Genomic DNA, 17,578 nt, shown 5'->3' on the forward strand with positions numbered 1-17,578 from the left:
TTTTTGTTAATCATTTTAATATCTTGTCGTTATCATCATTATTGGTGGCTTAACGTTTGTTTTCTATTCTACCATGGGTTGGACAGGGTATATATAATAATCGAATTCTAATTCTGATGAATCAAGTTTTTTCTTATCTCATGTCAAGTTTTTCTGATGTACCTCAAGGTTCAAGATTCTACACTTCCTTATTCAATTATTTCCCCTCTATTCTTTTCAAGTGTCCCAACCAACTTAACCTTTTTATCTGGATAACAACATTAATTTTTTGATAAATCTGTGATAAAAGCAGTTAAATTAAATGCTAAAATTCTCAGCTATTTTTAGTAATTCAGTATGTTGATCATCGACTGTGACTAAAATAATAGTAATCTATTTGATGATTAATTGTTTGTATAAAACATCTATATGATTACAAAACATACATATAGGTAAACAATGTGGAGATTTTATGCAAGTCAAGTAAAGAAAACATCACAGATATTACTTAAAGGAAATTTGAAACACAATGTAAGAAACTTTAGTGTTTCTGTGAAAAAGAGTGTGAAGTTTCCACTGCCTTTGTTTTCTGGTTTTGTTGTTGGTTATGGTCTAATGAAGTATTGTTATTCTGCAGAATGCAACAAAGTAAAGGAAGATGATACTAATGACAAATGGACCTTATACCAATATGCTACATGTCCATTTTGTTGTAAAGTACGAACTTTTCTCGAGTTTTATGGCATTGATTATGACATTGTGGAAGTTAATCCAGTATTTCGAAATGAAATCAAATTTTCAGACTATAAAAAAGTTCCAATACTAAAATCAGACAAGTATCAGGTACATGAATGACATTTTTATGTTTTTATTTTGCTTTATCCAGCGTATTTATGTTGCAGATTTATACTGTGCAATTCTTGACCATAATTTTACAATTCATTGTAAACTTAAATAATAATTTTGTTGTAGTTAAATGACTCATCCCTAATCATCAGCGTCCTGAAGACACACCTTCTTGGTAAAGGCAATGTTGAAACTTTATTGACTTACTACCCAAAGTTAGAATCTCAAGAAAAGAAAAAGAAAGTTGTTGAATATCAAAATCGTTACAATATCATGTACCAGGAAGGACTGAATGACATGCAACATAAAGCTGTAAGGTAATGATGTTTTTCTGAAGTTTACACAACCTATATTTACCTAGGAAATGAATGTTCATCGTCGTGTTGTGAAATCGTGACAGTTAAAAAAAAGTTTTAATTTCTAATGAAAAGAGGAAACAATAGTGATCCATTGTTTGGATCTAAAATCTAAAACTTTAGTGATATTTACGTAATTTTAGGTTTAGATTATGCGAACGACATAACACTGAATTTTACTACACCAGTTAGTATTATTTTACGACTGTCTTTGCGTAACACTTTTTATTCGGTGTTTAGAGAAGAAGCAAAATGGCGGAAATGGGTGGATGATACGTTTATCCATACCTTATCTCCAAACATTTACCGCACAATGAGAGAAGCATTGCAAGCTATGGAATATATCACCCACGTGGGCAATTTCTCCTCCTTTGAGCGTACTGTGGTGTACTATTCTGGCGCTGTTGCAATGTATATAATTGGAAAAAGATTAAAGAAAAAGTAGTTTTAGAATTTCATTCCTTTCTTTTCTTTCATACATATTATATATTTTTAATTTTCGATCTATTAATGGTAATCAAGAGAAAATTTTTTGTTTTTAAAGTTTTTGACAAACTTTTTAGTCGATTCTTAAATTTGGAATGGTGTAGTTCTAAGTTTACTATATAAACATATGTCTCTCAACATCCTCTTTTAACTTTTTAGGTACAACTTGAAAGATGATGTTCGTGAAAGTATGTACGCAGAAGCACGTGTTTGGGCGAAAGCTGTTGGAAAGAAAAGAAAATTTCTTGGGGGAAAAACACCTAATTTGGCTGACCTGGTACGAAATTAGAATGTCATATTTCACAGACTGAATACTGTGACGCTCTTAATTTTTGTGAAAACAAGAAAAGAAGGGGTTGGTGGTCGGACTCATCAATTTATTTAAATGCGTAAAAAAGTTATTTACGAGAATATGCGCAAAATTTACTAAAATTTCTTGTCGCGAAAATTTCTGAAGTAAAAATATATACTTAAGAAGAAATATAAATGTTATTAAATATTGAAATATCTGCAAATGGGTCAAAACTTTATAAAAACCCAATTAAAACACCGTTGAATGCCAATACATTTTAGTCTCTTTTTTCTAAGTTGTTTTTATAACAATTCTCTCAACTGAATTTTGTAGCATTCATTAGATTTTGTATGGCTATTCCAATCCCAATATAATTGTGCAAATAAAATTTGACGGAAGCATAATAAAGTTATGGTATTTAGAACTAAGCTTAAAAAATGCAGTGAAACATTACATCCCCTATATGACGGACAGATTAGTAGACGCGGTCGCATTCTCAAAAAAACTCTCACATTTAAACTTCTTCAGAGCGGGCGTTTTACTGGGCTCTCATGAGAATAGACCGCCGTAAAGCGAATATTGCTTTGCGGCTTTAGCCAGCAAAACTTTGGAATAGGCTCCTGTCGCCGTTCTTTTATAAGACTAGTGACTACTGAGCGGTACCAGTCTAGTGTAGAGATTCGAAAAGTCACGGAAAAGTTTAAAAAAATGTTTTTTTGCAAAATTATCTATAATATAATGCCCGTATACGTCCGTCCGTCCGTCTGTCTGTCTGTCTGTCTGTCACGCAAAATGGTAGCTTAGCTGTGCAGGTAGCGAGGCGCCCGCAATGTGGTATAAAAAGTACAAGCGAACCCGTGTTTTTTTCGGGTTAACGACTAGTTATTTTTTAATGTTTTCTTTCAGTTTTGTTGAGCTATTTCTTTCTAGATTTAAATAATTGTTGATTTTTTTTAGAACATGTATGGTGTTATCCACGCAATTGAAGGTTTGGATGCGTTTGATGACTTGATGAAAAATACTAACATTTTATCTTGGTATCAAGAAATGAAAATACAAGTGGAGTCACATGCTGGCGCCAAACAAAAAGACTGGCTTATCGAGAACTAAGATCGCGTAGTTGAAAATAGTCACATATCCACAAACCTTTTTGAAGAGAAAACAATCACCTGCGAATTGACCATAGTGAATTTTAGGGAGGAATAATGAAGATGTTTAGAGTCCTTATATTAAATTATATCAGGGGGGAAAATACTGTTTTAGTCGAATTAGTTATACAGTAGACAGATTCATATATCCATACAAGAATACAACAGGCTCATCTTCACAAAGTTAAAATGTGTTATTTTGTATCGTTGGTATACCCTTCCCCTCCTTCCCCGGCCAGCCCCGTCACTAGACGAGCTTGTAAGAATTTATATCTTCTCTGTCGACCAATTTTTTTGCATGTATACTCACAACCCAAGGAGTTTTCGTTTGTGCGTATTTAAACTTATGTGAGACCAAAACTTTTGGTCGTTTCCTGCGAATGTTTTGAGCCTAACGCATATATTTTTTGTAACGCTTACGCTAAGTTTAGTACAAGAAATTTTAGCAAATCTGAAATTGATATTTAGAGAAGAAGAACCAAGCGTTGAAATGAAATACCTAAGGATGTTAAAACTTCCCTACTTACTTGGGTTGAGGCATATAAGTAGGGGTCGTTAGTCAAAACTCAATTACTCAAAGTTTAGTCACTTTTACGCGGAGGGGGGGGGGGAATCTAACTAACATTATTTGGTGACTAATTTGAAAAAAAGAACGTGTCTGGATGTCTTAAATTTAAAATACATACAAAGAAATTTAGCACTTTTTTAAAAGACAATGTTCACTACATATTAACTGCTCATTTTTCACTTTCCTTTGCCAAGTTAAAATGATTTCTAAAACTCTGACATATTAAAGAAATCGTTGACATTCATAACCTCTTAACATTTTTTCAAATTTCCTGACAATACATATACTGTTAGGAAGACAATCTAACTTAAATGCTTCTAGCAAATTTATCGAGGCTTGGCGCTCTGTTCAAGTATTTAAATTTTTGACTCCGGAGCTGTTTTTATGATCTGAGAGACAAGACAGGATGATTGCTGGGACGCGACGGTTGCAAGGGTTCTAACCTTACTTATATTTGTGGTAAAAATCGCTTTGTCCCGGGTCAAATAAAAAAAAACACGCGTATTTTGCAAATATCTTTCCTGACTAAAACAATATATATACACATAAATACAAATCCTGCAAAAAATGACAACAAATCTGAGTTTTTCGCGCTTATTATTTAAAAATTAAAAGTTTAAATCTCCACACAAAAACAAGGAAAACTAGTAAACAAAATATAGATGCGTTTTTTTACGAAACCTAGAGATGTTTATAGCTACTTAAAAAGATCATGAAGACCTCTACGACGGAGACCTCTATGATGGACACTAATACTCGGGACGGATTGTTTGATTTCAAGTCACACAAAAAAATTTCTCGCAGAAATCTGTACCAAACTTTCTCAGCAATAGTGCTTGCTTTAGACAGACTTCACTGTACTTCATTTTGTGATAATTTTTTCCGTGTTAAATTTCGAGTATTAAAAAACTTCTTTGCGCGAACGAGCGAAAATAATTACGCGCGAAATTAGTACGACTCAAGTCATAATTCACACGAGAAATAAACTCGACATAAAGTGTAATTTATAAAAGCAAGACCGGCCTGTTTTACGAGCTTTCGATCACATTAAGAACATATACTATCGTTTTCTTTGATTTCTTTGTTGGCTGACATCAAACAATGTCATATCGTCATCATCGTCATCATCTCCTTCAGATAACGGATGTAATTCCATATCACCACGGGACGAATCTTTAAGCATACCATATCTAAAAAAAAACAGAACATGAGACGCGCGCAAAGAACTGTTGACTAATTTTAGCGAAATTTATTATGGCGAGGTAGAAAAATGCATTTCGCGAAGATTAATTTTCTCGAATTAGTCAAGTTGACATACATGAAGATCTTTTTTCACGAATATCCTGTAAAAACTACAGAATAAAAACCGCAAAAAAATAAAAAACTTCTTACCTTCTCGTTCTATTTTTCCGTCTCCGAGAACAAATCCAACGAAGAATAAAATATACTAAAACCAAAGCCGATATAGCGGCAATCTAAAGACAGCCATATTACACTCAGATGAGAATACTAAAAATATTGACTGTGTTAGTCAACCCATTTTTAAGACGTGACAATGAAAAGTAATATAGAAAGAAAAAAACAAAAACGAAAATACATTTAGGAGATATTAAAATTTTGCGTTCAAATTTTGTGTTATCTATTTTAGGAGAGTTTCTATTTTTAGTTATTTAGGAGATCTTAGGTGTGACCACCCTGAATAAAAGCAGAGGTTAATTTATATAGATAAAAAGTATCGCTTACCACATAGAAAGCTCTAAGTGCAACATTTTCAGGTATAGCTAAAAAATGAAAGTTTAGCATTACAAAACAAGACACTATCCTGGAAAATAGTTATGTCACTTTTGTATAAACATCATATTTGTTTTAAGAAACTCTATTCATTAAACACTTACAACACTACAAAATATTAGACCACATTTTTACAAACCATATTTAGTAGTGAACCATTAGCAGTAATTTATTAACCTTAATTTCGGTAAAAGTTTATTCACGGTAAAGTGGTGGTCAATCTTCCTCCTCCCTCCCTGCTGCTACTATATACCTCTATGTTTTCACATATTTTACGTTATGCACTATGCTATGTATACAATTTGTTCATGCTTATTAATATTATATAGAGATGTGTTTTTACCTTGGCTTTGTTGTTGCTTATATATGTGTTCTACTTTCATTTCATGCTTGTATATATTTTCAGCTATTACTATATATATATATATATATATATATATATGTTTTGTAATTTTTGTCCTATCCACAGCAATATAGAACTGTACTCTGCAATTATGAGTTTTTTTTATGTGTGAGTTTAAATCAAAATAATACATTGCTGAAAGAAAATTAATAAATAAAAAAAAAAACAGGGTCTCGGGTCTCGGTAACAGGGTATTGGGTCTCGGGTATCACATACGGTATAGGGTCTCACTTTTCTCATATGTCGAATAAATAATTCCAATCTCGAAATTACTCAAATCTCTTTTCCACTGGGCCTTAAAAAACCTTTCTGTATTTTTATAAGAAAACCTATTGGGAAAGTCTTAGTTAATTTATGTGCATGTTAGTGGGGTGTGTTATATGTGATAAAATCAGAGGAAGTATTATAAGATATGTCTTTCTTTCAGTATTATTTGTTTTTGTTTTTTTGGAAATAAAGTAAAAAAAATTATTAAAATTAATTTCTTTGTTCTTTTAAAAAAGAGTCAATGTCACTAAATTGACCTGTGTCCATACAGCACAGTCAAGGCTTATCTCGTGATGACGTAGAGATCATTAAGTAACAGGTACAATCCAGCATTCTCAGTAGCCGTAAAGCCGCTATTTCCCAATTGAAATTTATCCAAAAGATCCAAATTATTAGAGGAGCTAATTATATACACTACAAAAAATGGGATTGTTTTATAATAGTTGTAAAGAAATAAGATTTCAATAATAACTCAGACCACCTTAATTAAATTTCCATTTGGGATATAGCGGCTTTTTATGTTACATTTCTGGTTTCCACCCTTAGTAAGCACTTTGTATTGCACATTCAAAAGGCTGGCGAGGAAGGAGCTTGGAATGAAAGCTTGATGGTATAACTTGAAAATTGTTTTGACTGGTACAATAATTATAGGAAACGTAGCAAAAAATATTATTCTGTTTGATAAAATAGTATTCTGCATTGTTTTAGCTAAATCTTTATATTAAAATGTATATATCTGTTAAATTATTATTACCTCTGTGTGTTGTTGTTACAGCTGTTGAATTTAGTGCCTCTGTTTTTTTCGTTGTTGTTGTTGTTGTTGTTGTTGTTGTTGTTGATGATGTAGTCATTGTAATTGGCTTCGTTTTGTTACTGACTGCACCAACTGGACAAATCAAATGTGATACAAAAACAGCAACAACATAAATTTGGCAAACTCTCCAACATATGTTAACAATATTATCCATAACAATATATTTTAGATCAATTCTTTTTTATGTACATATTCTTATTGTAAGCAGCATGTGAAATGTCACTCTAAGAATAAAAATTAAATCACTATTGACTGTAAAATGGAAACACAAACATAAGTACGATGATAAACCTCACAAAACCAAGAGAGGCGTTTAACAAATTGAACTTTTACAACAAAAATATCAACTGGGATGCCGTCAATGCAAGCCTAGCAGGTCAAAACTGGCATAGGGAATTTAAAGAATTGTCAACAGTTGATATTCTTTATACTATCTGTTATGACAGTGTTAAGGTATATGTTCCATTACAGAAGTTATAAAAATAATCAAAAAATTTTATCCAAGAGAACGAAAAAACTTAATGCGAAGAAGAAGAATCAACAAAAAATTCTCTTGAAGGTAACATCTCCATCTAGAAAAAAGGAATTGTGTGACAAACTTATCACTATTGAAAAAGCTCTAGCTGAATCATACAGGTAGTCAAAAAAGTACGAAGAAGATATATAAAGCTGTCAAAGCAATAAAAACAATTCAAATTACTTCTTTAATTATCCTAAGGAATATTTCAAAGTGAAATCTACTATTGGTCCCTTGCAGAATGGTGCAAAAAATGAAATAGTATCATCACCTAAAGAGATGACTGAACTTCTTTCAACCCAATTTAGTTCTGCATTCAGCGTACCAAAAACACTGACTGACAATATTGAAAACTTGTTATCGAGATTCACTGTGAGTGTGTGTGAGTTGGTCTTTGATGAAAATGACCTTGTAGAAGCAATCTTTGAATTATCAAGCAAGCATCAAACTATAGGCCAATTGCTTTGACCTCACATGTAATCAAGATTTTCAAAAATGGTTTTAAAATACGGTATTACTTGTTATCTCAAAGAAAAAAAATCTATTCAATATATCTCAACATGGTTTCAGACAGGGTAAATCTTGCCTTCGTGAACTTCTGACAAAATCCTTGGATTAATTGAAGATGGATCCAATGTTGACGTGATAAATCTAGATTTTGCAAAACCCTTCAACAAAGTCAACTTTCAGATTGTTTTAGCAAAACTAGCCAACCTGGGAGCCAGTCGTAACATTGTCAAATGGATCCATTCATTTCTCACCAATAGACACCACCCTGTTAAAGTTAATGACACTAAATCCAAGCCAATACCTGTACTGTCTGGTGTCCCTCAGGGATCAGTGTTGGGACTCCTACTGTTCCTAATACTAATTGGAGATATAGACTCAATATCTGAACATCATTCCTACAAAGATTTGCAGATGATACACGGATTGGTGTTCAAATCAGAAGCTGCAGATAAAAATCTACAGATATATTTAAATATAGGTTAATAAATGGGCTGAGCAAAATAACATGTCATTTAATAACTCCAGGTTTGAGCTTATCCACTATGGTAAAATGGAACATCACACAGATTATCAATACCTAAATCAATTAGTTTTGCCAATTCCTTCAAAGTTGCATGTTAAAGACCTAGATGTTATAATGAGCAACACTTGCACCTTTCCAGAATACATCCTGTCACTCATTGAAACCGTCAGAAAGCTAATTGGATGTATATTATGGACATCGTGGTGCCGTAGATTAGTGGCTATAGCTCTCGTACTCTGTGCGGGAGACTGGGGTTCGATTCCCCTTGACGACGATTCAACATGGGTGTGTGAATGTTATCATAGCCCCAAGTTAACCCAAGCCATGTGAGGGAAATTGGGGTGGCACACTGTGTGGGCTGTTGGATGTTGCCAGGAGTTGTTTAGTAGAGCGCAGGCTCTTATTGGGTCTGTGTAGCTCAAAATGAGCATTAAATACTCTAGGACTCTCCATCCAAGCTGGACCCCGAACGAGTGTGCCCTTTACGTTCATTTCAGGCTGGAATCCTGGAGTGAGAAGCTTTGCTAAAGGCGGCAACCCATTGTCACCTTGATGATCTCATCAAAAGTCAACACAAGTAAGTAAAGTAAGAAACCCTATGAATATATTTAAAACGCTATGGAGGAGGATAATTGTGTAAGAAAGTGTGGACACTTGATAACACCTGGAGCAGAGCCCAGAGGGAGACCAAGAAAGACTTCGCAGGATGTAATAAGGATAAACTTGGTGCAGAGGGATTTGGGTATTGCATATAGCTAGCTAATCACAGCAAAAGTTGCTGATCTACAACTCGTACTAATTTTAAACCCTAGATTTAAAGGCCAACTCTCTTTTTTATTTCCATAGACCCATACTTTCATTCACTCATATATAGCTATACATCATTATCAAAAAGTTGCTCGCCTCGCTCCCAGGCGTTTTTACTTTTAATTTTATTATGTTGTACAGTGTTGAAATAAATCCAGGATGTTTAGAGCATTGTTGTTTTGCAATGTTTTCAAATGTCTGGAGAATGGTTTTTCTGTTTGTTCTCCGTTCCTTATCTTTTTTTCTCTAATAGTAATTATTTGGACTGCTCGTTCGTTCTGTCTCCGTAACTGCTAAAGAAAGAAATCGCGATAGGAAGAGGGCGGCGGAGGTAGAATAGAGAGATTAAACCTGCTGAGCATAACAGGTGAATTTACGTAAGTTATCTACATTAGCTTAGCTACTGTTATGTAAAATGTTATTAACTTCCATCAGCTATATATAGCGCGGGTCTATATTTCGTGTCATGTCATGCCATTTTTAAATTGGAACGTAACATAATTTATGTACCAGTGAGTACGTGTACGATGTACAAGACCATGCAGCCAAGCAAAATCGCTGGCGATCAAAAACCACCCTGCAATGTACGATGGTGTGCCTTAATTGAAGTGAGAATGGCGTACACCGCAATTTCGAGCGACATTATATTTTCTTCAAAGACAGTGTCGTTTATTGTAAATTTTAAAATAGAAAACATAAATTAGATGTCACTGCGCATTGCAACATTGCCCATAACTTCTTTTCCTGACTATTCTCATTCTCAAATAAAGTTGCAATATTTTTTTAGTTTTAACCGCTTCGCAAAAAGCGGAGAACAATCAGAATGGGGTGAAGTGACGTAGGGAGGATTATCCAGTGTACAGTTGGAGTACAAAAATGTTTGTAATATATTTATTGTGTATTTTTCGTATCTTTTTTCTTCACTTTCAATCTTCACAGAAAAACAACAAACAGTAGATTAAAGATGGATTGTACGTTTAAAACTAAGAAAAGGGACAAAAAAATACGCTTTTTGGAAAATCTGTTTTACTCCAGGGACTCGCTCCCAGTATTCGGAATATTTTCTCCTTCAGCAAATTTGCAAGCGAAGATAAACTTTAACCTTGGTTTTCATTATAATCTGTAATTATTGTGCATCAGTTGGTTTGCAAGAGCTCGTCGTCGCTTTGTTGCGCAACGTATGTACAACGCAGTTGTTTGGGTTATACATACCTTCTATTTTCGTTTGAAGGCTTTTCATGTAACTGGTGCTCAGAATGTCCTGGGTGTTCAGAATGTCCTGGGTAACGATATATCACGTCTTCATTGAAGACAACACTATTGTCATTTTTACAGCTTAACTCACTGAACACAGCTCACGGACACTATTATTATTATTGCAACTATCTTCTTATTTTTTTGGCACAGATTATTAGATAGATATATTTTCGCCGTTATATAAATGTTATAGGTTAATATTTCTTTAAACATACAAAAATGACTTGAGCTAAAAGAAAGGCACGAGTTGCCTTGTCACCAAGCCCGTTTTTTAGCAAAAAGAAAGACAGTTAAAATAATAGTAAATATAAATAATAAAAATGATAAAGAAATATTCCAACTATATTGATTAAAAAATGACTAGTGTGTATAATTCTTTTTGCATTTTTCTTAAAAATTTTAAGAAATTTGTTTGCTTTGTTGCATCGCATAAAGAGGTATTCCAAAGAACAGACAGACAGACAGACAGACAGACAGACAGACAGACAGACAGACAGACAGACAGACAGACAGACAGACAGACAGACAGACAGACAGACAGACAGACAGACAGACAGACAGACAGACAGACAGACAGACAGACAGACAGACAGACAGACAGACAGACAGACAGACAGACAGACAGACAGACAGACAGACAGACAGACAGACAGACAGACAGACAGACAGACAGACAGACAGACAGACAGACAGACAGACAGACAGACAGACAGACAGACAGACAGACAGACAGACAGACAGACAGACAGACAGACAGACAGACAGACAGACAGACAGACAGACAGACAGACAGACAGACAGACAGACTGACAGACAGACAGACGTATACGGGCATTATAATATAGATAGTTGTGTTGGTCTGTCTAAACAAGTTGTTCTTTATTGCAAGAAATGATGCAAATCACAGCAACGGCCGCGTTGTTGCTCGGCTCTTTCTTGCATTTTAAATATTCTCTAACGACAGAGTTCCAAAATGTTCATGTAAACAAGAAAACCACTTACAAGACTTCTGCACTTCAACCCTCCATTATAACATATATTGCCATATTGTACATGTCCTCGGCGATGAGCATTTTCATTTTTAAAGATTTTTTTGTCGACACAAAAAAACAAAAAAAAAATCGTTCAATCCAATTCGAATTTAAAGAATATCAATTTGATCTTTCTTCTAAAATGTACAACTTTTTGTGTTCAGCCACTGGAGGCTAGTATAATTAAAGCCTTGAAATGTGAGTACCGAAAACTGCTACTCAAATACTTGACCCCAAATCGACTAGGGTAGGAATGCCTCAGAAATCATACAAGAGGTAAACATTGAAAAAGTAATTCATTAGTTACAAGCTGATTGGAAAGATATATCCACTGGGTTTAATATAACATCCGATGACAACATCAAAGAAAATGAAATGGATGAAGAATTTGAGAGGCTCCTTATTCAGCTTCGTGAAGTCACCAAGATTACTGCAGAAACTTTTGTTAAGTTTGATGACGAACTCGAAACATCAGTTGGTCACTACCAATTTGATAGATTAGCAATAACAGGTTTTAGAGGGATCAATCCAAGAAATTACAAGATGCCAGTTAAACTGAAGAGAGTAAAGTCATTTCAACAAGGAAGTGACTAAGAAACAACCCTATTCCCAGATCATTTTCCCTTTTCGATGAATTTGTTGGCCGCTATGTAATAAATACTCCTGGGGACCAGGTTGGTGGAGAAAGACATCCTTCATCAACTTATACAATGTCAGAAGCGCTTCAGTATCTGGACGAATTGTTGATCAACGAACTGATTTCTGAAGTAGCGGGCGGATAAAATATGGAAATATTAATCCTAAATAAAGAAATCTGATGTAAAAAATCATTCTGCTTTTTAATGTTTGTGTATTCTTTTTTGACCAATCCTCTCCCCCAAAAAACCGATTCTCAAGATCGATTCTACGCATAGTAAACACCCTGGGACGATATCAGAGGCACAGCAAGTCAATTTCAGGCAAACTTCCATGTAGTGAACATTTATGAGGTCCCGGCGGGGTGTCTAAGAGGATTTCACTATGTACAATATCGTCCAAGCTGCCTCTTCTTCCAAAATTGTTTTTTAAATTTTTAGCCACTTGAATCATGAATCCACAGTATCGGTACTCGCAAAATGAAAGAGCGGGGGGATAACTTTCATGGTAGTTGAGTTATTCAGTGCAACGCAGTCAATCCAAGGAAATTTTGAGATGTTTCTTAATTTTAATTATTTTTAAAACATGGGGCCCAGGGTAAAGTAATGAATGTAGAAAACTAATGTTATGGAAGGGAATCTTTTGAATTATCAAGTCGAAAAAAAAACAAGCTAAAAAAATGTTTCCCTAAATGACCAGACCTGTGCAGTATTATGAAACTCCGTAAAGGGGTTAACGTTAATCCTTTAATAAACGCCCCATTCATTTTAACAACCCCTCTTATAAAGTCCTTTAAAAACCAAAATTTTTGATTAACCTCCCCCCCTCTAATATACGCCCTCTTTTTAAGTGTTTAAAGTTGTTCTCGCTTAAGTTGTTTAAGTGATTGATTCTAATGTGTGTGTGTGTGTGTGTTTAATTAGCTAGGTCAGCATTTAAAATTAATATAAAAAATAAACAAAACTTCATCTAAGTCGATCAGTAACTCCTCATCTTTCTTTTCTTTTTTTAAGCAGAAGAAGACAATAAACGGACAAAAATTTTATAAATATAAAAATGAAATTTTTAAATAAACGCCTTCCTCTTTCAAGCGCCCTCTCCAATAAACGCCTGTGCGAAATCTAGTTTTGCAATCACTTTATTTAGCACCGGGCTAAGTGGTCCCGACACCCGACGTACAACAAAATTAGCACCCCTTCATACTTTATCGACATGAGAAGTCCGACAGACGTTCATCGAGGGTACTCCAGCTAAATGGACCCGACAGATGAACCCTCATAATCCGACATCCTCTCTATCGCTACATAACAAATACATATTTTTTTGTCAATAGGCCATAACCAACGTAATATCGCATGATACTGCATAATACCTTCATAATCCAACAAATAAATATTTTTTCTGTCGATGGCCATACCAACGTAATATCACATAATACTATATAATACCTTCAAAATACTCTCTATCGTTCCATAACAAATACATATTTTTTCTTTCGACGGTCATAACCAACGTAATATCGCATAATATTGCATAATACCTTCATAATCGTTTCAAAACAAATACATATTTTCGAGTAAGATCTAAAATTTTGCAAATTCTTATATTTACATGGAACAAGCATGTTCCAAAAAAGCATAAGTATAAAATTTATTCCATTTAAAGAGTCTCCGTGGATTTAATATTCCATTGAAATTAGAATCAGAGTAGAAAAGCTGAAAATAGTTCTAAATAATGTAATACACCTTTCCCGAATTTAAATTATCGATTACATCATCGGCATGAAAACGAGGCACTTCTTAGTAAACTTTGTAAACATACAGCTGGTGAGTGTTATACTTTTATGCGTTCTGAATGATCTTTTATTGTGTATTTTTTTAAAGGATTGCAGGTGTTTCATAACGAAACTACTTATAATTTATTTAAAAATATACTTGTCATGTAAAAGAAGAATATGTATTTGTAATAGCGATTAGCAGTCAGAAAAGTGAGCAAGAAATTGATCATAATTTAATCTATCCAGGTATGGACGTCTCGACCTAAGGAGCAGCAAATTGCAGGTTATGGTAACTTTTGTTGCGTACCGTTATGCAAAATTTCTACTCTTAATAAACACAGAGTTATACAGGCATTGGAATGTTTTCATTTCCATCGGATCCAAGTTTGAGAAAACAATGGGTAAGCACCATTTCAAGATATCGTAGAAGGGGAGGTGGTGATGTGTTCCGGTAAACAAGAACACAAAAGTATGCGAAGTCCACTTTGAAGTCCATTGTGTAAAATTGGGTTTTGGCTCTGGACGGACAACATTAATCAATGGCTCTGTGCCAAATATATTTATGTTCAAACAAAATAATACAACACAAAAAAGGAAAAGTCCGAAAAAAAAGAGCATTTCCAGTAGTAATCGAAACAGATTCTGAAAGCATATAAGGAAGTTCTTCATCTTATTCTGCTGAGATCACTGAAGAACAACCTAGTTTTTCCGCTCCTGTTGAATTAGAAACTATCAAAACTGAAAATTCAATGTTAAAAGAAAAACTAATTGATGATACTACAAACGACTTTACTGAACAGCTAGGTGTGTGTAATGCTGATTTAATTTACCCCAATCTTCAATAATAAATCATCAATAATATAAACGGTTGACGGTTAAAGATGGCGGACGTCTCCAATGCCGATTGATCGGAACAAAGTAAATGATCCGTCATGCAAGTTTCAATTAAGTGTCAAAACGCGAAGAATTAACTGAAGTAACGACGAAACATCATTTTCACAATGGTTAAAAGAGGTCATAAGCAACCATCGTCATCGAATTCAAGAATTGATAGTGTTGAGCAGAGTCAAGAGACTTTTCCGTGTATGAAATGTCACCGAAAGTTTAAAACGTATAGAGGTTTGGTACAGCACTTGAAGTATTGTAAAGTGCTGACACAGAACATTGCACAAACACAACAGGATACAAATCAACAACGAAACGTTCCCGAAGACGCAACTTCATCTCAACATCATTTTGCTGATGCTCCAGAGAAGTTTTATTGGAGTAATGTTAAAGGAAGTGAAGCAGTCAATGACATCGAGGAATGTTACAGCAGAATTGTTTATTGGAAACGAAACTTGTTTATGCTGCCTAATGGAAACGCAGGTAAATCCTACATACGTGAGACCACAAGATTGCTCAATGCGTGAATTGAAAACACACCCTTAAGAGCTATAGCATTAGAAGCTATACATATCATGCCTGCTCTGCTGCTGCAAAAACCATCACAAGCATCGAAATCTAAGGAGCACGTAGAAGCATTAAACAGACGTCTAACACAATGGTTTAAAGGAGATTTTATGAGCTTAATGGATGAGGCACAGACGATTCAAAGTCGACTACCTAAAGTAATAAAAAAGCAAGATATTGCAGTTATTTCAAGGAAGTTCCGGAACCATATGCAAAAAGGAGATGTTCATAAGGCGATTAATGTGGTGACGAACAATATGTCTGGAGGAATACTTCCTTTGAATGACGAAACTCTTGAAATGCTACGACAAAAACATCCTGAAGGAAGTGAATCATACAAAGACACGCTGATACAAGGTCCGATCAAATCAGTTAATGCCGTTGTATATGACGTCATTGACGAAGACATGATAATGCGAGCAGCGAAGACAACAAAAGGCGGCTCCGGATGGATCAAAATCATAGCGTCTAGAGTTTATGGCGACACTGGAACATATTTACGGAAAGCGATAGCTAAGTTTGCAAGAAGACTTTGCCATGAAGAAGTAAACGATAATTTTTTAGAGGCGTATTTAGGATGTCGTCTTGTGCCTTTAGACAAGAACCCTGGTCTTAGACCTATCGGAGTAGGAGAGGTTTTAAGACGCATTATTGGAAAAGCCGTGATGTACGCATCAAAGAATGATGTTATTGAATCTTGTTCAAAAATTCAGATGTGCTCCGGTCATGAATCTGGGTGCGAAGCTGCTATACATGCAATGAAAGATGCATACTCTAGTGAAGAAGCCGAATGTGTCTTATTAGTTGATGCTGCAAATGCCTTCAATAGCTTGAACCGTAGTGCAACACTTCATAATACCAAGATCATTTGCCCGATTCTAGCAACATACATCAACAACTGCTACATAAAGCCTGCGAGACTTTTTGTGATTGGTGGAACTGAACTGAGTTCAAGAGAAGGTACCACTCAAGGCGACCTGTTGGGGATGGCCATTTACGCAATAGGACTCACACCATTACTTGATAGAATGAAAAACATTGCTGATATTGATATGAAATTGGTAGCTTTTGCTGATGACTTAACAGCTGTTGGAAATTTTTCCACCATTCGGAAATGGTGGGACGAGCTCATTGTGGAAGGCCCAAAATTTGGTTACCAACCACAGCCAAAGAAATCATGGCTAATTGTGAAAGATAAGAACATTGAAGGAGCAAAAACACACTTCAAAGAAACAAATATCCAAATTACATGTACAGGAGAACGACATCTCGGAGCAGTTATTGGCAGTGAGACTTTTCGAAAAGAGTACGTTGAAGACATTGTCGCGAAATGGGTGAAAGAAATCACACTAATTTCAGAAATAGCTGTTATCGAACCACAAGCAGCTTACACATGCTATGTTAGTGGATATCAACATCGCTTCACATACTATTTACGGACCATCCCAGAAATATCATCATTACTGCGACCAGTGGAAAGTGTAATAAGACACCAACTGCTGCCGGCGATTACTGGTGGTCATATTGTAAACGATGTAGAGAGGGAGCTAATGTCCTTGCCACCACGTCTCGGGGGTCTAGGAATAAAAATCCTTGAGAATGTTTCTGACACAGAATACGAGAATTCTCGGAAAATGACGACGGAGCTCGTAAATATTCTTCTCAGACAAAATGAAAATGCGAACGAGATCAGCAAAACGAAAAGCCAAATAAAGTCTGAGAGAAGTAAAAGCCATCAAAACATTCTGCAAGGACTATTGTCACAAATGGATGAAAGTGCTAAGAGGCAGAACGAAGCAAATCAGGAAATAGGTGCGTCAAACTGGTTGACGACTCTACCAATAAAAGAGAGTGGTTACTACCTCACAAAGGAGCAGTTTTTCGACGCATTGAGAATTCGATATAACTGGGAATTACCCAGGTTACCATTTGAATGTGCATGTGGCTCAAAGTTTGATCTTGCTCATGCGTTATCCTGCAAAAAGGGTGGGTTTGTCACACAACGTCATAACGAAGTTCGTGATATAACTGCTCAGCTTTTGAAAGAAGTGTGTAAAGACGTACGAATTGAACCGATGCTTGCTCCACTACAAAACGAACGCTTTGACCAGAAAAGTG

At 35.1% G+C, this 17,578-nt stretch overlaps 2 protein-coding genes across 2 annotated transcripts; one reads left to right on the forward strand and one right to left on the reverse strand.

The window, feature by feature from the left end:
* Nucleotides 1-383: 383 nt before the first annotated feature.
* Nucleotides 384-3,290, forward strand: LOC130662537 (prostaglandin E synthase 2-like). The gene is made up of 5 exons (XM_057461429.1): nt 384-822; nt 952-1,142; nt 1,422-1,622; nt 1,827-1,944; nt 2,917-3,290. Exons 1-5 carry the CDS (start codon nt 439-441, stop codon nt 3,067-3,069), a joined length of 1,047 nt encoding a protein of 348 aa, XP_057317412.1. The 5' UTR covers nt 384-438; the 3' UTR covers nt 3,070-3,290.
* An 887-nt stretch (nt 3,291-4,177) lies between these two features.
* On the reverse strand, nt 4,178-7,310 carry LOC130662538 (uncharacterized). Its single transcript, XM_057461430.1, has 4 exons — nt 6,891-7,310; nt 5,419-5,456; nt 5,068-5,150; nt 4,178-4,865 (listed from the first exon to the last, which is right to left on the reverse strand). Exons 1-4 carry the CDS (start codon nt 7,102-7,104, stop codon nt 4,736-4,738), a joined length of 465 nt encoding a protein of 154 aa, XP_057317413.1. The 5' UTR covers nt 7,105-7,310; the 3' UTR covers nt 4,178-4,735.
* Between the last annotated feature and the right edge of the window lie 10,268 nt (nt 7,311-17,578).

Source organism: Hydractinia symbiolongicarpus, chromosome 10 (assembly GCF_029227915.1).
Source record: "Hydractinia symbiolongicarpus strain clone_291-10 chromosome 10, HSymV2.1, whole genome shotgun sequence".
In the NCBI taxonomy this organism is placed as follows: Eukaryota; Metazoa; Cnidaria; class Hydrozoa; order Anthoathecata; family Hydractiniidae; genus Hydractinia; species Hydractinia symbiolongicarpus.